Raw genomic sequence first — 26,466 nt, forward strand, 5'->3', positions numbered from 1 at the left:
CTCAATAGTTTTAGCGGGATTATTTCTGGCATCCCGCCTTTTCTGACAGAAGCTGTCAAAAATTCCTTCAACTCGTATTGCTACCAACTGAGAGATCAGGGAATTCGGTTTGAGGGAAAATTAGAGAGTTTTGTCATCTTTGGTTTCGTATCATGTCATCTTTGATAAAATTTCCGCGTTTGAACAGAGTCTTATGGTTATGATTTTGCGATTCTTGAGAAGAGGTTATTCTAATTTATTGTCGAAAATGGAATATCCCGTAGCAAGGAAAGATTTCTCATATGTGGATAAATTCCACGGTGTTGAAGTATCTGATGTTTATCGCTGGTTAGAGGATCCAAATGCTGACGAAACAAAAATTTTTATAGAAAACCAAAATAAAATTAGTAGAAAATTTATTGAGGAAGGAAGTGATAGAGATCGCATTGAAAAGAAACTCACAAGATTATGGAATTACCCCAAATATAGCTGTCCAACAAAGCATGGAAAATATTATTATTTTTACGTTAATACGGGGTTGCAGAACCAGAAGTAAACTAATTTTTATAATTTCGTTTTATTTATTATTGTTAAATTTTTCATATCTATAGTGTTCTATTTCAACAAAAGCAGCTCGTAGATGAACCGAAAGTTTTCTTAGACCCCAATACATGGTCTGAGGATGGCACGGTCGCTTTATCTCAAAAGTCTTTTTCTGAGGATGGAAATTACATGGCATATGGAATAAGTGAAAATGGTTCAGACTGGTTAAAGATTAAAATTCGTGATGTAAATACTGGAGAGGATCTGAAAGAGACATTAGAAAAAGTAAAATTTAGTGAAATTTCTTGGACGATCGATAACGAAGGTTTCTTTTATGCGGTATGTCGTTCGTGTATAAATTTTCAAGCATTAATTAAATCGTATATATTACAGCAATATGATCAATATGCAGATGGGGCAGAGGTAAAGCAAAACGAAAATCAAAAGCTTTATTATCACTATGTTGGAAAAAACCAAAATGAAGATGTTTTGATCGCAGAGTTTCCTGAGGAACCCTCTTGGCGAATGTGAGTAACTTTTCAAGTTCAGTGATGTATAGTTTTAGAAATTTTGAACTTTAATTCTAATTTCGATGTTAACTTTCCAAAACGGTGTTATGATTTTTTTCAAATGACTCAATATACCCAAAGTGTATTTAGTGTTGAAACAACTTGTGAGCATAGTGTATTTAACAAAGTGGCACGATTCTGATTACTTTGGCGGTCGGGGTTTGACAACTCTGACCGGAGGCTCTCCAGAGCAGGAATACATAAAAATATTCTTGATCGGAGTTATTCGCCCCTATTCCCGTTGTCGTTATCGTTTTAAAACGACTTAAGAACGCCTATTTGGCATTCCTGTTGGCGTTAACGACATTTATCGAAATTAAATTAAGATTCCCCAATTTGAAACGACTATAGAAATGACATAGAAACAGTCGTTTTTTTGTCGTTGCTATAATTGTGAGCGACATAGAAACGACGCGGTCGTTTGAAGGAATATTTGAAGTGAAAATGAAAATTCCAAATCGGAAACAGTTTGAAATTTTAATTTCTAAAATGGAAAAATATCCTGCATATGCCAAGGACTTTAGAAAAGGGATAAATCCTTTAAATTTCTATTTTTGGGAGGGATATTTTTTCTCAAAAAAAAAAAAAAACTATAATAAATCCATTCCACCGCCATCTCGCGTCGGAAATTGTTGGCATTAATAAAATTGCATTTTTATATCTAAGAATATATTTAAGATATGAAAGATATTAAAATTCAAAATGAAGAAAAAAATAGTACTCCAACAAGAGGAGGAGTTAATAAACAGATACCCATGTCTCCTTTGGCTGGACTACTAGTTAGAGTAGTCGGATTAGCCAGAAGCAAGGAGCATGAGACGCTGGAAGTATAACATATTTTAGAAGAAAGTTTGGAGGACGCAGATGTCACCACTACTTCTTTTAAAAAATCAAATAAAGATGGAAGACTAACATTGTTGTACGTAAGTACAATAATTACAGTGATATCGCTGTTTAGAGTCAATATAGAATAGCATAAAATCCATCAAGGACTGCTTTAAAAATGTGTCTCGTTGCATAAGAAAGACATTTTTATATGGGAAAAGATCTCCTTAAAGTATACTATACAAAATATGTAGACAAATTTCGATAACTTTTCATAGGCGTTACGATATACTTCAAGAATACCAATTTAGGAACGAAACGACGATAAGAACGACAACGACTTCGCATCAAGTATGTATGTATATGGGTGATTCTACGATAAGAGGTTTCAATTGTATAGAGAAAACGGCCAAAGAAAAACTTTGGATTTTTGTCATGAAACCTCTATATTATGATTTTTGCCTCTTTTATTTATCTTCTCACGTAAGGGCAAGTCACTTAATACACATTTCATTACTTTTTCGACGACCAGGTTAAATACATCGGCCAGGGGAGAGACGTAAAGTTTATGGTAGATAATTATTTTACCAAAAGCAAAATATTAATTTAAAATAGTATTACAAATTAAAGGTACTCTCTCTCTCTTTCCTAGATGAATAAACCCGAAAATTAAAATAACAAATCAATAAATTCACTCTTTATCATAAATAAACGAAACAAATATTAAATATAAAATCTTAAGATATTTCAAAAACATTTCTGACTTTTTAAAGACGTAATATACCCTTGCCCTCTCAAAAGAAGATTTGGCATGGGGAGAGTCTGGCCAACCTGATCTTGTTTATATATACATACATATATGTATATATATTTGGCGTATGCACCGCTTATGCGATTATAGGCGCATCTATTTGACCGCGCTAGTCATCTCTCCTTTTTGCTGTTTGGCGTGAATGGGAAATGCCAATAGAAACCAGGTCACTTTTAACCTGGGTTTTCCTACGGAATGGAGGGCTTACTGTTCCTCTGCTTCCACCAGCGCGTACTGCATCGAACACTTTCCAAGCTGAAGCGCTTTCGTCATTCGAACAACATGACGTAGCCTCTGTTTTTTTATTCGCTGAACTACATATGTTAGTGTCGTCGTATAGCTCATCATTCCATCATCTGCGGTATTCGCCGTTGCCAATGTTTAAGAGACCGTAAATCTTCCACAAAACCTTTTTCTCGAAAACTCCTAGTGCCGTCTCATCGGATGTTGACATCGTCCATGCTTCTGCACCATAAAGCAGAACGGTGATGATAAGGGACTTGTAGAGTTTGGTTTTGGTTCATCGAGAGAGGACTTTAACATTTAAATGTCCACTCAGTCCAAACTAGCGTCTGTTGGTAAGAGCGATTCTGTTTGGATTGCGAGGATTTTGGTTTTGTTGATGCTGGTAATGGCTGGAGGTGGGGAAGGGGTCATGTTCAGAAGTTCACGCAAGAAAGTATAAAGACTCAAGCAGCTCACGACTTCCGGTCCGGGTGCCATGATGAATAGTATCTCCCCTGGTCTCTAACTGTCTGGAAATACGGCAGGGGAGAGACATTTTCATGAAAAATTTAATTGTTTTAAATGACTAAATTATTTTTTGGGTTAATTATTTACTTCACTTTAATTATCACAGTAGTAGTAACGGGTGATTTTTTTGAGGTTAGGATTTTCATGCATTAGTATTTGACAGATCACGTGGGATTTCAGACATGGTGTCAAAGAGAAAGATGCTCAGTATGCTTTGACATTTCATCATGAATAGACTTACTAACGAGCAACGCTTGCAAATCATTGAATTTTATTACCAAAATCAGTGTTCGGTTCGAAATGTGAAATCCGCTTTTTTATCGACAAATTTTGTTCAGCGATGAGGCTCATTTCTGGTTGAATGGCTACGTAAATAAGCAAAATTGCCGCATTTGGGGTGAAGAGCAACCAGAAGCCGTTCAAGAACTGCCCATGCATCCCGAAAAATGCACTGTTTGGTGTGGTTTGTACGCTGGTGGAATCATTGGACCGTATTTTTTCAAAGATGCTGTTGGACGCAACGTTACGGTGAATGGCGATCGCTATCGTTCGATGCTAACAAACTTTTTGTTGCCAAAAATGGAAGAACTGAACTTGGTTGACATGTGGTTTCAACAAGATGGCGCTACATGCCACACAGCTCGCGATTCTATGGCCATTTTGAGGGAAAACTTCGGAGAACAATTCATCTCAAGAAATGGACCCGTAAGTTGGCCACCAAGATCATGCGATTTAACGCCTTTAGACTATTTTTTGTGGGGCTACGTCAAGTCTAAAGTCTACAGAAATAAGCCAGCAACTATTCCAGCTTTGGAAGACAACATTTCCGAAGAAATTCGGGCTATTCCGGCCGAAATGCTCGAAAAAGTTGCCCAAAATTGGACTTTCCGAATGGACCACCTAAGACGCAGCCGCGGTCAACATTTAAATGAAATTATCTTCAAAAAGTAAATGTCATGAACCAATCTAACGTTTCAAATAAAGAACCGATGAGATTTTGCAAATTTTATGCGTTTTTTTTTTTTAAAAGTTATCAAGCTCTTAAAAAATCACCCTTTAGTAACAGTAGGACAATATAGACAATTTTTTTGCGTTTAACAGCTTTCTACACAGGCGGCCTTCGGCCGCGCTTAAAAAAAAATACCCTGGTCGAGCCAAAACCGGGAGTGTCCGAAGTTTTCTCGCGTAGAACTCCTTTCTGCACAGGCGGCCATCGGCCGCGCTTCAAAAAAATAACCCTGGTCGAGCCAACACAAGTGTTAGCGACATAAGGGACTGCCCTCGATATGATTTTTAAAAATTTAGTTTGTTAAATAAAATAAGAGGTATTTTGACAAAAAAAGAGGATTTTTCGCAAAAAGATGAATGTATGGATGTATTTATATATGGTATCTACAATGTGGCAGCGCTCGTTTTCCGTATAATTGTAAACACATAAAACATAGAGTGAAAAGTGATTTTTAAAATAAGTAATTTTTGCTTAAAAAATGAAATGTCATATACTTAGTTCACTTTGTTAAATACACTATGCTTGTGAGTATACCAAAACAATTCATTTTTCTAAATAAATAGTTAATCAGGTTTTGTAAATTGACATCTGGCAGCGAATATGTGATAATAAACAGCACAAAAAGAAAATAATGTGCTATATCCATATATTTCATTATTCCTATTAAAATACAAATATATTTGATTTGATTTGATAGAAGAGCGTAAAGATTTCGGTGTGTTCCAGAGAACTGCAAAACTCACTTTTTCCTTGAATCAGCTCATACGCAAGAGTTTCTATTCAATTCCAATCACTGAGCGAAACACAGCGTTGAGTAAAAATGAGCTCATGTTGCCGCACCACTCATTCGCATACAGTGTGATGTGTGATAGAAGACGACAAGCGACGAGCGACATCTGTCAAATATTAAAATACACGCGTTCTTATGGGGACAGATTTTTTGACAACAGCACGACTACGCGACAACAGGCTTGTAGTTGACGTTGCCGCCAAATTAGAAATGTTTCTAATTTTGCCGACGACAATGCCCGCTGGAGAGCTGCCACTAACATGTGAAATGTAAAATTATTCAAAGTTCTCACAAGTATGACGTTATTTTGCCAATAGAAACGTAAAATAGCTTTGATATATCATTTATAATAACATTCGATTATTTAAAACAAATAAATCGCCAATTTTTACATTTTTTGCGTAAATAATTTCACTTTAAACTAAATATGTAAATTTTATTGAAGTGAAAGATGTTAGTACGGCAACAATGAAATTGCTGTTTGATATGTCGCTGCCGTCTTCAAAATGTTCAAGACGCTGGTTTCAAAGCGACATTTGTGGTCAGCCGTCGCTACGTCGTGTCGTGTCGTCGTCTTTGTGTTCAGCACATGAGCCTTCGGTCCGAAATGCTTTGCTCACGTTTGCTCACTTCACAAAATGTTTAGCTCACGTTCGCTCACTTCACTAAATTTTTAGCTCACTTTCGCTCAGTGATTGGAAGTGAATAGAAACTTTTGCATATGAGCTGATTCAAGGAAGAATTGAGTTTTGCAGTTCTCTGGTATGTATATTGTTTTTGTATGCTTTGTTCGCGATCAGCTTATGCGTCACATGCATTGCACTAAGAATTTGGTACACATTGTGTTCTATTGTTGAGTTTGCTCATACCCATTGACTTTGCTCATACCCATTGAGTTTGCTCATAGGCGTTGAGTTTGCACTTTTGTGTTTTTGTTTTCATTCAACACGATCATTGTTGAGCCGAATGAGCGAACGCCTGAGTAGAGCTGTTTCAACACGAGCGTGAATAAACTCAGCAAGCAAACGAATTTACTGCAATTGAGCTGAATTTAGCTCAGTAGCGAAAACATTCACGAATGCCTGTTTGAGCGCTTGAGCCGAATAGGCTGATAGTTCGGGTATTGTTGGTGCATGAACATTTTTGCGCTCAACGGAAGCCGTTCTCTGGTGTGTTCCATGATTCAACTATAACAGATTTTGTTTGGTGACAGCAAAGTTTTGACACTGTGTGTGAAAATGCTGTATTTCCAAAGAATGAAAAAAGAAAAAATTATATTATCATGTTGTGTGTATTCATAGGGCAAAATTAACAAGACAATGTGTTGTAAAATCCAAGACAGATTTTCTTAATTGTCAGAATGGCACACCAATTCTGTTTTTCAATTGTGTCACAGCATCTGATTGCATTTTCCTTTTTTTTCGAATATAAGCAAAACCAATATTCGAATCAACTGTGCCACTATTTATTCAAATATTAATTAAACCCGAAAATAGAATTAAAATTTGAAAATATTTCAGTTTTTATTTTATTTTGCAATGAAAGTAGCGCAAACGAGTTAAAGAAAGTTTTAGGGAATCACAGTAATTCGTTTTATGCTCAAAGGAAGTCAAAAGTGGTATTTATATTTTTGTAAACATGTTCATGTTTAAGTGTAGAAATATATTGTTTAACTTTTATGTAAAAAGTTAGATATTTCTATGATCTAATCTGAATTACCTATTTTGACAACTTCTTAGAATAGTTTGATTTTAGTTTTAAATTTGACCAAAATATCTCAAATCTGTCAGCTCTGAAGCTCTTCGTTTGTTTCTGATAGTTAAACCGATAAAATTGGTTTCCAGGACACCTAAAACCAATAAAATTTCTGATTCGAACATCAAACCAATAATATCAGAATTCATGACTTTTTGTCGGTTTGAATTCTGATTCCAACAATTATCAGATTCCAAAACAACCTGAATGTTTTTGGAATGTTATAAATTTTAATCACATAATTACTTCAAAATATTAATTAAACACATCGAACGTGTTTTTGCAAGTTTCACCCAAAAACCTTTTGGTTGTTTTTGCTGTAGTCGCAGGGTAACAAAATGCTATGTTGTTGTAAACCTTGATCTATTCCTGAGCAAATGAATTCGGTTTGGTAAGACGATATATCAATTGTCCTCTGATATTTATCGAAACACTAAATATTTTCAATAAAGTTTTGGTCAGGGCTGTGCGGTGGTCACTTTGAGTTGGTTCATTTTAAACTTTTGTAGGTAAAGATCCTTCATGAAATTGAGCATTGTGCTGTTGTGAAATGTAGTAAATAGTTGGAAAAGGCCGACTAACCACAATAATCGCATGGTAATGTTAATTCTGATATATCCGTATGATTTAGGGTCCCTAAATTAGTAGCAAATCTCCAAAATTTATGTATGGAAAACTTCCCCAAAAAATCAGCATGTCACCTCCGACTCTTTAGCGCTTAAACTTCATTTTTTATTTTCACGTGGTAAATGCATAAAGCGTTTGCTAAACAAGCCCTGGAACCAAAACTCAGCATTATCACTCTTTTATTTTCGGAAATATTGACCAATTTTTGCCAAACGTCAGGTATTTATGTTAAATTTTTTAAGGTCATGAGAAGTGACTCTTCACGCAATATTCTGATTCGATGCTGCTGCAATGTTAACAGGACTAATTGTGGGATTTTGTATGACAGTTCCTACTAATCTTCTGTATTCTCTTTGAGTTATCACAGGTTTCCGCCCATTTATCTTTAATTTGCCCTTGCAATATTTCGTGTCCTCTTTTATACCATTATAAACAGTATTCCATCAAATTCTATGAATTTTAACTAACTCCGAGCCGAAACCCCAGTCTTAAACTTAGTAAAAGTCTCCGATCTAGTTATAATCGATAATTCCTTTGTTAGCGGCATTTTATTTACCAACTTCTATATTTTAAGGCTGAATTAGGTTGTTATGAATGCAATAAAATCAAATTACTACTCTTGCTCAAACCAAATAAAAGGATAAAGGCTAAATCGCCGTGTGTAAATACTTTTGACGCAAAAAATGTGTGTAAATACTTTTGACTACTGCGAGTCTTCAGATCATTTGCTTATTTCTCCGCCATATTTCTAGCCAAATTGACTTCATTCGCTCAGGAATAGATCAAGGTTTACAACAACTTAGCATTTTGTTACCCTGTGATAACAACAACAACAAGCCAAAGGTTTTTGTGTGAAACTTGTAAAAACACGTTCGATGATCCATGATATATTCTGAATTATCTATTTTGTGAACTTAGAATTTCTCGCTTTTCTCCGTTATATTCAATAATTACGTCATTTAGCGTTCATATCTTTTCTTTTAAAAATAATTATATTTATCCAAATATTTATATTTTGTTTTAACGGCAAATCAAAATAAATTTGATCATAATATTTCAAATTTGTCACCCCTGATGTTCTTGGTTTGTTTCTGACAGTACAACCAATAAACTTGATTTCCATGACACCGAAAATTGTCAGAATTTTTATTTTTTATATATGTAGGTTAGGGTGGCCCTTATTTTCCAAAGTATTCCGATTCTCGATCGCTCCCCCTAGAAATATGAGAATAGCCAAAAAACTAGTATATACAAAGTTTTCGGTCAATCAAAAAAGATTTAGAGGTTGCGCAAGGAGCTTGAAATCCTGAAAAATAAAGAATTTTTGCCATTTTTATGTCTCAGATTTCCATATTTCAAAGCCACACTATCCCTTACTGGTTTTCCATACCGTAATTAGATAATTAGAATAACATTAGAACCGTTATAACGGTATATCACAAGCATGCGACGCTTGAGAATGCACGTGCAACACATTTAATTGGTGATGGTATAAAAAATTGTAAATGGGCGTGGTTTCGCCCACTTATGGGTCAAAAACCATATCTTCCTTACTTGTTTTATAATTCTTTTGTTTTTTAACTTTCGACTGTAAATACGCAATTTCATTTGCTTCATTTGTTTACAAATTTTTCATCAATTTGTATTTATTTTGAATTTATTTCTTTTGAAACAACTGTTTGACAGCAAAATGCTTTTCACCTCAATTGGTGACTTTTCTAAGCTTTTTTCTTATGAGGTTCGAGCCAGAATAGACTCACAAAATATACGTCACAAGAAACCTCACAAATTTTTCCTCACAACTCAGTTATGAGGTTTTCAGAATAGGGCTGTTAGTTCACTTTGTTGAATATACTTTGTTCAAAACCAAAATTTTTACAAAAATGTACAAAATGTACAAATTTGAGCAAATATGATGCGTAAGCTAAAATAATACAAATAGTAATATATGCACTTCAAAATAAATCTTTTATCTGTATACCCTCGCACTATTTGAAGAATGATAGAAGACAAGATTACGACAGACTGAAGCGTTCACGACCCACGAATGGGAATAGGCAACAGAAGAATTGTCAAATAAAAAATAACCCTGGTCGAGCCAACACCGGGGATTATCAAAGAGGAATAACAATGTTGAAAATTGTTAATTTTAAATCTTTAATTGCAAATATCTCAGAAACTATAAGTTTGCGGCGGCAATAATTATATATGTATATTCGTAATCTGGAGATCCTCCTCTATCCGCCCATATTCATTTTAACCCCGAAATCGTGGGACGGTATACTAAAGGCGCCATTTTGCCAACTTTTTTGTTGTTTAATTCCGCTATTGCAGACTTATTTTTCAAGTTAATACATTTTTCACTTAGAATTTTAAATAATAATTAAGCACTAGCCGTGACTTCAGCTCTTTGTTTTGGTTTTATTGTTTTGTACCACCGTGCAATTTGTAAATTTTTCGTGAAAGTTGTCACTCAACAGGAACTCAAAACACAAAAAAGCTAACTGTAAACGATTGTCGTAATCTTGTCTTCTATCATTCTTGCACTATTTTGCGCAAATTACAATAGATTTGTCCAACTAACGGCTGTTTTTAACGCCTAAAACTAAACGAGGTAGAGAAATTGTATATTTGTTTGTGTATACATATGTATATTAAATTGTTCAGGATGACGAGACGAGTTGTCCGGATGTCAATCAGTCCGAGCAAGAGATAATTGGAGTAAAAAATGTGAAATCTTAATGAAACATGGTATATATATTATTTGGCGCACTGAGGAGGTTGTATTCGAATAGCAATTACCCGCTTGAAGAACAATAAGGCGGCGGGTGCCGATGGATTACCGGCCGAGCTATTCAAATACGGCGGCGAAGAGCTGATAAGGTGCTTGCATCAGCTTCTTTGCAGAATATGGTCGGAAGAAAGCATGCCTGACGATTGGAATCTCAGTGTACTCTGCCCAATACACAAAAAGGGATTGGACCTTATCAGTGTGGCTTTAGACCTGGAAAATCAACAACGGACCAGATATTCACCATGCGCCAAATTTTGGAGAAGACCCGTGAAAATAGGATCGACACACACCATCTCTTTGTCGACTTTAAAGCTGCTTTCGACAGCACGAAAAGGAGCTGCCTTTATGCCGCGATGTCTGAATTTGGTATCCCCGCAAAACTAATACGGCTGTGTAAGCTGACGTTGAGCAACACCAAAAGCTCCGTCAGGATCGGGAAGGACCTCTCCGAGCCGTTCGATACCAGACGAGGTTTCAGACAAGGTGACTCACTCTCGTGTGATTTCTTTAACCTGATGCTGGAGAAAATAATACGAGCTGCAGAGCTAAACAGAGAAGGTACAATCTTCTATAAGAGTGTACAGCTACTGGCGTACGCCGATGATATCGACATCATTGGAAACAACACCCGCGCCGTTAGTTCTGCTTTCTCCACACTGGATAAGGAAGCGAAACGTATGGGTCTGGTGGTGAACGAGGACAAGACGAAATATCTCCTGTCGTCAAACAAACAGTCAGCGCATTCGCGTCTTGGCTCCCACGTCACTGTTGACAGTCATAACTTTGAAGTTGTAGATAATTTCGTCTACCTGGGAACCAGCAATAACAGCAATAACAATGTCAGCCTGGAAATCCAACGCAGAATCACTCTTGCCAACAGGTGCTACTATGGACTAAGTAGGCAATTGAAAAGTAAAGTCCTCTCTCGACGAACAAAAACCAAACTCTACAAGTCTCATCATTCCCGTCCTACTTTACGGTGCAGAAGCGTGCACGATGGAACATCCGATGAGACGGCACTAGGAGTTTTCGAGAGAAAGGTTTTGCGGAAGATTTATGGTCCCTTAAGAATTGGCAACGGCGAATACCGCAGACGATGGAACGATGAGCTGTATGTGTTATTCGACGACATAGACATAGTCCAGCGAATAAAAAAACAGCGGCTACGCTGGCTAGGACATGTTGTTCGAATGGATGAAGGTGCTCCAGCTCTGAAAGTATTCGATGCAGTACCCGCTGGTGGAAGCAGAGGAAGAGGGAGACCTCCACTCCGATGGAAGGACCAGGTGGAGAGGGACCTGGCTTCGCTTGGAATAACCAATTGGCGCCAAACTGCCAGAAGGAGAGATGCGTGGCGCGCTGTTTTGAACTCGGCTATAACCGCGTAAGCGGTGTCTACGCCAGTCAAGAAGAAGAGAAGAGGAGGTTGTAGATGGACAAATTCGGACCATTGCTACCCCTAAAAAATAATGTTAATTGAAAGCTGTAGTTAAACTAAGCCACAAAAGTGAGCGTGCAATGAGTGGCTCTTGCAGGGTTAATGGTGCATTTCGAACATGTCTTGGGACTCACTCCTTTACTGCATATAGCTGCCGTGAGCATTGCCGCAAGGTGTATCGTCGCGAAAACCACTATCATTCTCAGTGAGATGGAATATCTAGAGCAGTGTATGTATATCCTTAAAAGAGCGGCAATCCTGGAAATATGCTCGCTGACTGTTCGCTCAAAGCTGTCTATCCAAAGCCATAACGGGATCGCTGGGAACTGCAAATCCTATGAGCTTGCGCGTAAGGGCACCCAAGCTAAAATCTCATCAGATTGGGAACAAGCTGGTGCCCCACGATCTGCGTAGGATCAGTGGTCGCTGAATGAACAAGGTAGGCATTGGACAACGACCAGTACCTGTGCGACTGCGATATCATTCTAGCCCACGGGTGCAAATGCAGAGATTGAAACATCCAGACACTTTATCCTTCATTGTCCAGGTTTCGCTGACTGTGGCTGAAACATCTTACATGACAAACTTCGGAGAACCGGTTGAACTTTCACGATTACAAATTACTTGCCTGTACAAATTCATAAAGTGCTCAAAACGCATTGTCGTCACTTGAGTGTCTTTTTGAGGTGTTTGCAGAATCAGAATCAGAACGGACTGGCTTTAGCTATCCAAGTGGATCTCCTGTGAAACAGGGACCAGGCCTTCAGCCTAACCTAACGGATGTCCTTTTATTGGAAACAGCCATTGGAAGTAACCAAAGCCAAATTCAGCCAAATTCAGCGAAAAAAATTCGGTACTAAGGATCACTATAATAAGGAGCATCTAAGGGTGTATTTAAAAAAATGTGAAAAATTCAGTTATGATGAAAACTGCTTAAAGTATTTTAACTCATAACAAAAATCGCCATAACATTTAATTTGTATCATGAAGAGGACACAAGAAAGCTACTGTGGTTACTGTGTATGGCTTCATCTTCGCTGGAATTGTCCGTCATTTCCCAACGAAGTTTCATACTTTTGCGATGCATTATCCCACGGTATTGGATAATTGTACCTTTCGTAGTGATCAGTGTGTTTTTATTAAAGCCTCGGGCATGTTAATTAAATTCTAATTATTATAAAATTAACAAATATCAACAAACAATAATTATTAATTGTACAATTTCAAATATTTGTGGTGCATATTTTAATCCCTTTAATTTGGTTACATGTATGCGCGCATCTGAATTTAAGTGAATTATTTTCGAATATTTCCCTGCGAATTCGTTTTTCAGAACAAGTATTTCCACTCGAAATTAATTTTGGAAAAAAAATCAGAACACCAAATATCGGATTCAAAGTGAATTTGCTTGAATTTCACTCGGAAGTGAATTACAAAACCTGCCTGATTAAAATTTTTTATACATCAAACATTTATTTTCGGAAATTAGTATGAAACTTTTATAATAAATCATAAGACATCTGGAAAATGGATGTACAAATGAAAACTATTTAAAAGAATGTTTTCGTAGTACTTACATATAAGACTCGTTTTCATTCATTTAATATATAATAAGATACCTACAACAGCATCTTATTTTGTATTTCCAAAGTACATTTTTAAAAAGTTTGCATAGCTCAGCTCAACAACAACATCTTGTTTTGAATTCCCAAAGGACATTTTTAAATAATTTGCATAGTCAGCTCATTTTTTTAAAAGCGTCAATCGAGACTCATTGGAATCTGCAAGTGAATCTGATAGTTGTTGTAATATTGTATGCTATGTAATAATGTATGCCTAACCTTAGAATATAAATGTTCTAGCAATAGAACATATATTTTACCAAACATGTGTGCAAAATTTGAACAAAATCACTTCACAATAGTGGTACTCATTTAACGTCGTAAACGTATGGCAACATCACAAAATTGCAATATCGTAAAACAGCTGTTAATTTTTACATGCATTTTATTTTACGACAAACTTGCAAATATGTTAGACCATTTTCAGTGGCATTCATGGCAAGCTTACAATTAATTCACAATCAGCTGATATTGTCACAATATTGCCAAAGAGTGCTCATTTAACTTGTGTTGTCATATTGCAAATTTACCATTTTTATATAATTGCGACGTTAATGAGTACCACTAATGTTTTATATATGTGGGCTTTTCCGCCAGAACGTCAAAATATTGAAGTTTATTAGAATTACAAAGTGTTTGCATATTTTCATAGAAAAATATTTAAATTTTTTATATTAAATACATTTTAAATTTATTCAAAACCAATTACGAGATATATGAAAACCAAGTCACATAGGAGCTACTTTTCTCATTTCGATTTTTCTACTGCATTTGTTTTTTAGTCAAAATTGTTAAAGAAACATATCAATCTTTATAAGGGTACAAAGAGCAAAATAAAATTCATAAGAAAGCATGCGATTTCAAATAAATGTAAGTTTTTGTTCTCTTATTATCTTATATTTCAATGTCCCGTGCGACATTTGTTCCCTTGGGTATAAACAGTAAATTTTTATACAATTAAAATAAAAAAAAAAACCTTGTTCAAAAATCAGAAAATTTGTAATTTTGGTAATTACTTAAAATTGGTCACGTGCGACACCGTAGGTGTGGAATTTAAAAATTTAAAATTATTTTTTGTCTTATAAAATTGACTTTAAGTATGTAAATAAATAGTTTTACATTATTTATTTACATAGGAACAAAAACCGCACTTTAAATTCCACTGAAATGCCTATTCAAATAGATTTTGGCGAAAATTATTGGCTAACAAATCAAAATAACAGCCCTATTCTGTAAAAGCCTCATAACTGAGATGAGAGGAAAATTTTGAGAGATTTCTTGTGAGGCAATTTTGTGAAGCTATTCTGGGTCGAACCTCATAAGAAAAAAGCTTAAAAAAAGTCACCACGTGGTGAAAAGCGTTTTGCTGTCAAACAGCGGTTAATAATAATAAACAAATACAAATTTGAAATGGATAACCAAGAAATGTAAGTAATTTTGCAAATTTAAACATTTTGATGTAAAATTTCATCTATTTCTAGGCGATGTATAAAAAGAGCAGAGGTATCTGGCTACAATGGTGCAGGACCACAAAGGGTACCTATTTGTATAATAAATGCTGTTACACCAATACCAAGAATGTATACTTGGGCGCCAACACAGCAAAACTTCATGGTTGAAGATGAAACTGTGCTACACAACATCCCGTATATGGGGGACGAAGTACTAGATAAAGGTGGTAAATTCATTGAGGAGTTGATAAAAAATTATGATGGTAAAGTGCATGGTGATAAAGATCCATCGTTTATGGATGACGCTATCTTCGTTGAATTGGTACATGCTTTAAAGCGTAACTATAATAAAGAAGAAGAAATATCTGATGGCCTTGGTGTGGACATTACTAAACCGGAAACACCAAAAACTGAAACACTTCCCAGGGATAACAAATCGAACGATAAAGTCATTGATGGCGGAAATATTTAATTGCTTGAAGAAAATGAAAATACAAAAACGAGTGAAGAACAGATGCAAAAAGAAAAAAAACCCTTCCGAACTCCTATTATTTTTCGAGCCATCAGTTCAAATTTTCCAGATAAAGGAAACCCCCAAGAATTAAAAGAAAGTATATTTACCGTGTTTATATGTAATATGTTGATTAAAAATACAATTGAATTAATCAGGTATATTGAACTGACCAAGCACCAGGACCCGAAGAGGCCACAAGAATGAAACATCCAGCGGTCAAGCTAAATATAGCTCAATATATTTCCTTCTTCTTTTTTTGTGCAATATACGTTTGCGAATAATTACCGAAATGAATGTAATTCTTTGCTTATTCGATGTACACTAGTGGGCATAATTATTTTGACGAAAAACAAATGGTTTAAGCTTTTATGTAACTTTGCAATGGTTTAATATAACTCAAACTTAAAAACAAGTAACCGAATATTTTATACTCTCGCAATTTATTTATTTAACTTTATTTATATTATAATGAAAGTTGGAAACCCTAATATTAGGTTAGAAGCATCGCGGTCCTCATGTTCGATACATGAGGCCTTGAAAATCTATGGTCCGATTTCGGGTTTTTTTAGAATGGCGCAACCACACTACAAAGGTACTATTTGTGCAAAGTTCTGCATCGATATCTTCACTAGTGTTTACTTTATATATTGTAAAGCAAACGATTCAAATCGTCTTCAAAGTTCTGGTATATAGGAAGTAGGCGTGGTTATGAAGCGATTTGGCCTATTTTCACAAAATACTATTGGGATGTAATTAAACAATTACAAACCAAGTTTTTTGGTTTTTGACCCATAAGTGGGCGATGCCACACCCATTTTCCATATTATAAAAATATCTGAGTGCAGCTTCCATCTGCCATTTCTTATCTGAAATTTAATGTTTCTAGTTTTGTTTTTCGTTACTGAGTTAACTCACTTTTAGCAATTTTCAACCTAACCTTTGTATGGGAGGTGGGCGTGGTTATTATCTGATTTCAACTAATTTCATGGTGTGTGGTGGGGTACGTAAGAGAACCGACTGCAGAAAGCTTGATTTACATAGCTTTATTGGTTTGCGAGATATATACAAATAACCGGATTGGGGCGGGGCCACGCCCACTTTCCCAAAATTACATTCAAATATGCCCCTTCCTAGTGCGATCCTTTGTTCCAAATTTTACTTTTATAACTTTATTTATGGCTTAGTTATGACACTTTATGTGTTTTCGGTTTTCGCCATTTTGTGGGCGTGACAGTGGTCCGGTTTTGCCCATTTTCGAAAGCAACCCTCTCACGGTTCCAAGGAACATGTGTTCCAAGTTTCATCAAGATATCTCAATTTTTACTCAAGTTATCCGACGGACGGACGGGCAGACAGACATTCAGATTTCGTCTCGTCACCCTGATCATTTTGATATATATAACCCTATATCTAACTCGTTTAGTTTTATGACTTACAAACAACCGTTATGTGAACAAAACTATAATACTCTCTTAGCAACTTTTGTTGCGAGAGTATAATAATGAATTCAACATTTTGTCATATGAACTTCAAAAAATATAAGCTAAAGTAATTTTCATGTTGTGGCATAAGTATTTTGACAAGTACCTATTAATGTGAATAACAAAGTTTAAACTTAAAAAAACTAAAGGCAAAAAAAGGAATTTAGTAAAATATATAATTTCCTTGAGTTTCAATAACTTTTTCCAGGCGCCCCGGTACTGAATCGATTAAATTTTGGATAATCTCTGGAGATATCTGTTCCCAAAGGGAACTGACCTCAGAAATTGTCTCCTCTCTGGTTTTATTCAACGATATTGTTTTTTTACGTTTAAATTTTACGTTTCATAAGAGACCAGACGTTTTCAATTATATTTAAATCTTGACTTTGAGGTGGCCAGTCCAAAGTGGTAACACCAACATCCTTCAAAATTTTTGTTATCATCTTGGCTTTGTGGCATGAGGCGTTATCCTGTTGCAGAATGAAGGATTGACCAATAAGCCTGTCTCCAGAAGTAAATGCATTATCATTTAGAACTCGTTAATATTGGTCTTGGTTCATCGAGCCAGTGACAGGAACGAAGTCACCCAGTCCATTATACGCTACACATCCCCAGAACATCACAGAGCCTCCACCATGGCTTACTTTTTGGCAAACGGTCCGCCTTCTGCCTTTGTTCCATTGGTAATCTTACAAAAAATTTAATTTTTGATGAATTATACTCAAAGGAGCTTTCATCTGTCCATAGAACGCTCCTCCAGAACTCCTTTGGCTTATGGACATATTCCTTTGCGAAAGCCAGTCTTTTGAGCTTGTTTTCTTTTGTTATATATGGCAATTCCTTGACTTTATAAGTCTTAAAATCACATTCTTTTAATCGTCGACGGACTGTGCGCTCGCTAATTGGTGTTTTAGCTGTCAAATTAAATTGATCTGCTTCGGATTGGGGCTTTAGAAAAACATTTTTTTTAATTCCCGTACAAGGACTCGGTCTTCACTGAGATCTGTTTTGCGCTTAGCACCTGATTTTCTTAATTTACGCATGTCATTATGCTTTTTAAACTTTTTAATTTGGTAGTACACAGTTTGACGCGACCCTTTAAACTCATTGGCAATGTCTTTGACTGCTATTCCAGCGTTAAACTTTGCTACCATTGAGGATCTGGTAACCAAACTTAGCTTAGCCGTTTTTCCCATGTTATTTAATAATTTTTAATACCTTTCTATTTTAATAACAACGTTTAATATTGCTCAAAGTTAAACACAGAAGTTCTTTAATTCTCGCGTGCTTAAAAGTGTGAAAATATTTCCATAAAGATGCTGTCAAAATACTTGTGCCACGCAAAAAGCCGATGTCTGCATGCATTCTTATCAGCAGAAAAAGAATGCAAAAGGTAAACGAAATAAAATTTGGCATGCACATAGCTAAAAATAGATTCTTTGTTTTGCGCCTCATTTTCGCACCGTTATTTGACGATTTCAAGCAACGCTAAGTTCAATAGTCAAAAAGAGTTTCGTCAAAATAATTGTGACGACTAGTGTATTTGTTTTCAAATATTGATGCAAAACAAAACAATCACAGATGTTTTTGAACTGTGATCGCTGCTTTCACACGCCACAGAAGTTAGAAGCATTTGAGCTTTTGAATTTTCGCCAGAATAAGGTAATCATTACAAAATTCAAAAACCTCACAGTAGTGAGAGTGGTGATTTTTGTGAGGGAATGAGAATAAAGCTGTAAGAGTGCTCATTATAACAAGGTTGTCAGCAGAAAATCATTTGCTGTTATAAGTGATAAGCTAGAGTATAACATTTTTATTTCTTGATTCTTTTAACTAAAATTAAGTTGGTTTTCGAAAATATTTATTTTTCCTATTGGTACAAAAAACAAAATTAAAATGCTTTTCAAAAACAAAATAGTACAACTGTGCTTAAAATGAATTTTATGTCATCAGATTGAAAATCATTCCATTATTTATAATTTGGATAAAAAAATGGTTAAGTGCATTCCAGGTATATCCCAGTTGCATTTCTTTTGTTGCGATGGTCAAGAAGTAAAAGCTGCTTCATATTCATAATACTATTTTCATTTCATACTATAGAAAAATTTTGTTGTGTTTCTTGTTATTTAATGTTATTCAAAAATAAAGACATTTACTACTTCTTTAAACGATTTTACTGGCCTAGTTGTTAAATAATTCCGTATTATAACAAAATAAACAACATAAATATTATGCTGGAAAAAAATGTCCTGTGCGAATATGGTAAATATTTAACTAAAAAAACTATAAATTATTTTTGGGAGAAATTCATACCAATTTTAAAGGTATCAATGCACAACATCTTACAATCAAAAACATTTGAATATTGTCTCACAATAAGCTGAAATCGACGTTCATTTTTTTTTAGTTGAAATGTGTGCGTTTGTCACGTTCGACATGACGGAAATGCCCATATATATATAATTTTGGGTTTTAAGATAAAGGCGGTTAAAGTTTTAAATTGGAACTGACCTAGCCTGATGGGCTGAACGACCAAAAGGTATATCGATTATAATTTTACTCGGATTGATTTGATATTTTTGGATAATATTTTAATACTGGTTCATTTTTAATTCCTTCCCTTGCTTTGCTTCGGGTATATTGGATTAATTATTATGAAAAATTCTAAATTAAGAAATTAAGAATTTCGAAATTCTCTCCATTACCAGCGAAATCTCATATTTTCTCTTGTGCAGATCATTGATCAAAAGTGTCGTTGACCGCAGGAATTGATGGCATACAGTATGCCAAGAAAGTATTTTGACAAGAGAACATAATTCCTGTGGTCAACTACATATTTCTCTTGTCAAAACACTTTCTTGACATACTGTTTATATATGAACTATTACCTCACTGACTTTTCTTCACTGTAAAAAATTTTAGACTCTCTCCTATTAAATTCATAACGATCATTTTACAACCAGGACGTAGAAATACAATACAGTTTCGCGTAAAGAACATAAAATCCTACTGTCAAAATTAAAAGACATTTTAGTTCATTTTTTTTTAGTTGAAATGTGTGCGTTTGTCACGTTCGACATGACGCAAATGCCCATATATATAATATGGGCATAAATATGGAACCGTATTTCGTATTTCGTACTGAGATATTGGACATTTAACTAATCAAACAACGGTCGTCATAACATAGTTATTGTAATTAAAAATGTAGCTATCAGCTGCAGTAAGCAATTAGGATCTGACTGTAGCTAACCAATTAGACCCGACATAGTATTTTTTTTTATTTATTTTCGCATACTCAAACTTTTTGCCTTTGTACGCACACACAACAATTGTATCTTTAATAATATTATGTTAATTAAATATTATTTGTTTTTTTTTTTCTTAGACAAGCTGTCGTGTCTGATTGTGGAAGGTATTTGATCATGCCCATAGTTAAAGGTTGCCGCGATAATCTACTTTATTACATTGACCTAAATGAGGCCGACAAAATACAATCTGGCTTAAATGTGATAAAAGTGATAGATAAATTTGAATATGATTATGAGGTAAGAAGTTAAATTATTCAGTTTATTTCAATTTCAAATTAATTATTTCAGTACATTACCAATGTTGGACCGAAAATGTATTTTAGGACAAACAAGGATTCTCCCAACTATAGAATTGTTATCATTGATTTGGAAAACCCTGCTGAAGAATATTGGGAGACAATCATTCCAGTAAGTTATAATCACTACAAACTACTTTACTATTAGTTTAGCTTTATTGCAAGCTTCTTGTGAATATTATTCCCTATGGAAAAACTCACTCATTTGTGTGTTTCATAACACCAACTTTTACATATTCGAAAATTTTCATAATTATAAATGTAATTTTTTTCATGTGAAACCGTAAACATTTGTCACAAAAACGAATATTAACAATTGAATGAATTAAAAATAAAATTGACATGAAGGTTAGGATGTCCCACGTTATAAGGCAAGATTTTTATTTGTCGAAATTTCAATCGCATACTCTCTATTTGTTTTCTAAATGACCTTAGCATAAATAAAAAGTATTAATGCGATTGAAACATGACAACCCGAACCGACTTGATACCGAACATAAAATATACATTTTTGTACTTGGTAAATATAATATAAGAAGATTAGAAGTTTATTAATATAAAAAATATTATTCTACAAATTTCTTTTGTTCCTCTTTAACTATAATGAAACCATGAAATTATTGCATCTTCTTGACCGTTCTTTCAGCGGTATCGCTTACTGCCCACAGTACTGATATCTTCTTCATGGCTTTTTGAAACGAAGACAATTAACTTGGCCATAAAGACGGTTATTCGAACAGAAAACAATTGTTATCAATTTGAAGCTGGGTGAACAGCGCTTTACTTTTACTGATACAAAATGGTTGATGTTTTTGTCTTTAAAAAATTAAAGAAAATTGTTGATTTATTTAAAAAAATATGGATTATAAAGGGATTATCTTATCTTATATTTAATAATGAAACTTACGAAACAATGAACCACCAAGTTATTCAGCGTTTACGATAGGTCAACAGATTCTCTTTGTTTAATTTTTAAACCATTTTTATTTTAAATTCTTTGGATACGTCTGAATCAAATAAAACAAAACAACTATTTCATCGGCTAAATACCATAGATGATAGATTTCTGTAAAACAGTTTTGGAGACCTTTGCACCGATTTTTCTTCATTGACTTAAAAAAGGAAATCCTGAAAAGGTGGTTTTAGAACCAAAATACATTTGAGTCATGACTTAACATAGAATTTTACGATGAATAAGCAAATATCAAACATTGCTTCCGTATCCATATTCGATTGTTATCGCCACCTCAAATAATCACTGAGAGCTGAATTAGTTCTAGATAGTCACCTCGAACTATATCTTTGATCAATTCAGATTCGTAAAATATGATCATGTTTTCTGTTTCGGAAACAGTCAGGTACAAATCAATTCTATTTTTATAGCACTCTATATCATTTGGGTCAACAATCTTCCAGTAATTTTGGAACTTTTGAAAAACCTGAATATTCGAGATTGTCACTTGACTGATTTTTATTCAAGAATTACACAAGTGCCATTAATACGACCTGTGTTGGTGATGTAGTATAGCACAAAGAATTTGTACCTTATCCTAAAGATTCTGAAACCCCATACCAAACCGCTTTTGCCAGTTCTGTTCCTAATGCGTTTTCTTGCTTTTTATTTCCGTATAAAATAACTATCGGAAGACATTCGTCTTTTGATTCCCTAGCATATAAAGCAGGCAATAATTCTCCATCAAAGTCAACAGTCACAAACTTCGACATAATATTTCTAATTTTATAGAGCAGTAAGCTGCGAATAATTTTTTTTAATACTTTTTTCATATTATTTTGTATTAAATATAAGTAAAACTTTTCTAGGAACAAAAAAACGATGTACTAGACTGGGCAAAATGTGTCGATAATGATAAATTGTTACTATGCTATATGCAAGATGTCAAGGTGAGTAAAAATTGATGTATTTAAAACCTGTTTATGTATGTTATAATTTCAGGTGTTTTTATTTCCATTTTTTGTAATCTAAAAATAATGGGATACCTACAAAATTGATATTTATTTCTTTGCCAGTTTTATAATTTTTTGAATATTATGCTTTCCTAATTGGCTCCTTCTGGAAGGCTAATGAAAGCAAAGTTATTTTCAGAGTTCGACGTGTGTACAAAATATCGTCATTACTTCTCGAAAATTATTTTCAATCGATGTACTTTTGATGTGATTGTGAATTACCACTAGAATTGCTATAAAATTATGGTATTTTCGAACTGAATAATATTAAACTGCAAAAATTAGTTGCTGAAAGCTTAATAAAGGGGAACGCACAAAAAAACTTCGGATAAAAAGGATGAACTCATCAAAAGAATCGTTAAAGGTTTATTAAAAACGTCGGCTCCCATATACATACATATGGGTATAAAATTTTCGGTTACATCCGAAATTAGCCCTTCCGTACTTTTTTAATATGAGTTTTTACTTATGTACATTAATAATACTTACATTTTGTATGTGCTACGATAGCGTCTTATAGCAAAAAAATCCTATTTTCAACTCGAAATTTGAATTATAGAGTACAACAAATGCGAAAGGAAAATTTCAATGCGTAAATCGCATTACATAGTATCTTTCTTGCGAATGTGAACAATATTTCATTCGCATCGCAAAACAGAGTAAGCCCCCAGAGTTCCGTCCGTAATAAGTTACTTTATTGTGGTATTATGATTTTGTTCACTTTTGGTCTTATTGAAAATGGAATATTTTTGTACATTTTAATTTCAGTACTGTCCACCTATGCCCTCTTAAACATTGGTATTGCAAATAAGCCTAATTTATACCAAATTCGCTTTCTAGTTCTAGCACTGTGACTAAAAATCGACCAAAGTCTAGCTTCCATATATCAAATTTTAAGATTTTGGTCAGTATTTTCTATTCTATAGCTGAATATAAGTTAATATTTTTTAATAACGTTGAGAACGATATGTTTTGGTTTTATACTAAAATTCGATAAAAAAAACATCTAAATACCCAGTAAAATAATTTACTCATGAAACTGTTTGATTGTAATTGCTTGCGAATTTATTTAATATTTAAAGATTCCTACTTTTCTTATTTTATAGAGTGTACTTCAAGCAAATTGTATTAAAACTGGAGAGTTGGTTGAAAAATTTCCTTTGGATATAGGAACTGTTGTAGCGGTATCTGGCAAAAAAAAATATTCTGAAATTTTCTTTAATTTCTCATCATTTTTAAATCCTGGGACTATTTACCAGTACGATTTCGGATCACCAGATAAACAACTACAAATATTTCGCGAAATTAAACTACAATTGGATGGGTTCAGCCAAAATGACTATGAAATAAAACAAGTATTCTATGATAGTAAAGATGGGACAAATATACCTATGTTTATAATACACAAAAAGAAGGAAGTTATATCGCCTCGACCATGTCTGCTATATGGTTATGGTGGTTTTAATATAAGCCTGCAACCCTCGTTCTCTGCCACAGGCTTAATGTTCATGGATACATTCGATGGTATATTAGCATACCCGAATATACGAGGAGGTGGGGAATACGGCGAAAAATGGCACAATGCAGGTCGACTTTTGAACAAGCAAAATGTTTTTGACGACTTCCAGGAATCCGCCGAATATTTAATTAGAAATAAATATACAACTAAAGATCGTCTTGTGATACAAGGAGGCTCCAATGGAGGACTGTTAGTTGGTGCTTGCATTAATCAACGACCCGATCTTTTTGGCGCAGCCATCGCGCAAGTTGGGTAAGATAATTGGTTATGAAAATTAAATTATAATAAAAATAAATTTGTTCTCAATAGTGTCATGGATATGTTACGTTTTCATAAATTTACTATTGGACATGCTTGGTGCTCCGATTATGGTAACCCTGATGAAAAAGAACATCTAGAAAATTTGTTGAAATATTCACCTCTGCACAATGTTCACGTTCCAAAAGAAAAGTGTGAAGAATATCCTTCTAGTTTAATTCTAACAGCTGATCATGATGACCGTGTTAGCCCATTACATTCGTTGAAATTTGCAGCAGCTCTGCAGGATGCAGTACAAAATTCTATTCAAGAAAATCCAATTCTTCTACGTGTCTACAGTAAAGCTGGACATGGTGCTGGTAAACCTACTTCGAAGAGGATAGAAGAGTCTGCAGATATTCTTACTTTTATACGCAAAACTATCAATGTTGATGTTGTAAATCTCTAACATTATATGTTATGTGCTAGTTAGTAAAATACAAAATGATGCTGGAAAATACTTACCCCTCTGATTTGGCAGATCCAAAAATCTATGTATTGAATATTAATTAATTGATTATTCTGAGTTAAATAATAGAAATTGAAGGCACATCAATCATAGTTAAACAATGTAAATTGTTATATTTTTATTTTATATTTTTTAATTTAAAGTCTTATATAACACTATAAAGAGTTTATCTGTATTTATTTTAATTTTTTTTGAATATTTTTAAATGTAAATGTATTTTACTTAAAAATAATATTTTTCTCGGAAATATATAACTACTTGCAGATATTTCACTTTCGAAGTTTATTTACATCCCTGTTGTATAGCATAAATATCAAAATCCATTTTGGTATATTCTTGTTTTCGTTAATAAATTCAAATAAAATAATACATATTTTATTTAAAGTTATCCAACGAATTTATGCTTCATGTATGTTATAATACAAAAAATCAGTATTTTATGAGAAAGAGAAAAATCTTGCAATTCAATCCCCCACTATCAAAAGACAAAAGCACAAAACGAGCGCCGCACAAAATTAACAAACATCAATCGGGCATTGTAAAACTAAAGAGGAAAAAAGGGAAAAAAAATATTCTAATAACAAAACAGCATAGAGGAACATTAAACAAAAAAATAAATGAAAATTGAAATATATATATATATATATATGAAAATACGCTGAAACTCTACCCTAAGTTCGATCACTGAATTGTCAAATAAAAGTCACTATTTAATGGCTATACACTTGTCTTTATTTCTAATTTAAAGAACTGAACACTTTATTAATCATTATACGAGTTTTCAACTTCTCACTTAAAACTTCTTGCACTTTACTCGACAACTCACTATGTGGTTAGCAGAGCCCTCTGTAGTGGTTTTTTATTTAATCAGCCATCTATCAGTGGAGATTGTTCGATTTATCATTTTCAGGATCACACCTTAGTCACAGGAAGTAAATGTATTGGTTATTTGCTGGGTCACCGTTTCGTTACTTAAATATTCATTGGTCTCCATGGTTTCTATCATAGGTCACCCTACTTTTTCGTTTAAAAATGAAAAATTGAAATTGTTTTATTTTTAATTATTTAATGGTATGAGGTATTTACATTTATAAATTAGTATTGTATTTTACATTTTAATAATTATTATAGATTAATTTTTAAAGATTAGCAATCAGCACAAAGTAAACCTTCATTTTTACAAACGCTTTTGCGGCTATCATTTATACATTGACAAAATTTACATATTTTACATATAAAGTTCGTATTAATTATTAAATTTGTATAATTTACAATTTCTCAAAAGTTTTAAGTATTGATTTTTTGTGTTGTTATACAATACAAATTAAATTTCTCTACTATTACGATTGTTACAAATATTGGTACAGTAATTTGTATATAGATGATAATTTAACAATATTTTACATTTAAATTAATAAATTTAGTGCTATTGCGAACGTTCAAAATTTATAAATTAACAATCATAATACTGCATAGTCAAATCAGAAGACGGATAAGCAACTTCTGCGCCTCAATATTTTTTTTTCGAGCACTATGTTAACTCTCCATTGTGTAGATCCAAGGGCATCATGGGTGACACTGTTTAGTACGTCGAAAATAAGTGAAACTGCTACTCCTAAGTCCGATGTAATTTGTAGCCTGAAAAATA

At 33.9% G+C, this 26,466-nt stretch overlaps 2 protein-coding genes across 2 annotated transcripts in view; one reads left to right on the top strand and one right to left on the bottom strand.

Annotated features, from left to right (window-relative positions):
- Nucleotides 1-106: 106 nt before the first annotated feature.
- On the top strand, nt 107-25,090 carry LOC105219938 (prolyl endopeptidase). Its single transcript, XM_011196294.3, has 8 exons — nt 107-531; nt 591-861; nt 916-1,049; nt 20,350-20,509; nt 20,561-20,680; nt 22,390-22,470; nt 23,640-24,304; nt 24,362-25,090. Exons 1-8 carry the CDS (start codon nt 194-196, stop codon nt 24,756-24,758), a joined length of 2,166 nt encoding a protein of 721 aa, XP_011194596.1. The 5' UTR covers nt 107-193; the 3' UTR covers nt 24,759-25,090.
- LOC105219934 (lysosomal thioesterase PPT2 homolog) overlaps nt 24,745-26,466 on the bottom strand; it is a 45,990-nt gene continuing 44,268 nt past the window's right edge. The window contains exon 9 of the transcript XR_008470460.1: nt 24,745-26,456. The gene's annotated coding sequence lies outside the window, so the exon portion shown is untranslated. The remainder of the gene's footprint in view (nt 26,457-26,466) is intronic.

This window comes from Zeugodacus cucurbitae, chromosome 3 (assembly GCF_028554725.1).
Source record: "Zeugodacus cucurbitae isolate PBARC_wt_2022May chromosome 3, idZeuCucr1.2, whole genome shotgun sequence".
Taxonomy (NCBI): domain Eukaryota; kingdom Metazoa; phylum Arthropoda; class Insecta; order Diptera; family Tephritidae; genus Zeugodacus; species Zeugodacus cucurbitae.

Excerpts from the sequence above, each read along its gene's own strand:
- LOC105219938 (XM_011196294.3), top strand. The coding sequence starts at position 194 with ATGGTTATGATTTTGCGATTCTTGAGAAGAGGTTATTCTAATTTATTG. Across the intron at positions 532-590 it reads ACGGGGTTGCAGAACCAGAA|TGTTCTATTTCAACAAAAGC; the intron begins GTAAACTAATTT and ends TCATATCTATAG. Across the intron at positions 1,050-20,349 it reads GAGGAACCCTCTTGGCGAAT|ACAAGCTGTCGTGTCTGATT; the intron begins GTGAGTAACTTT and ends TTTTTTTCTTAG.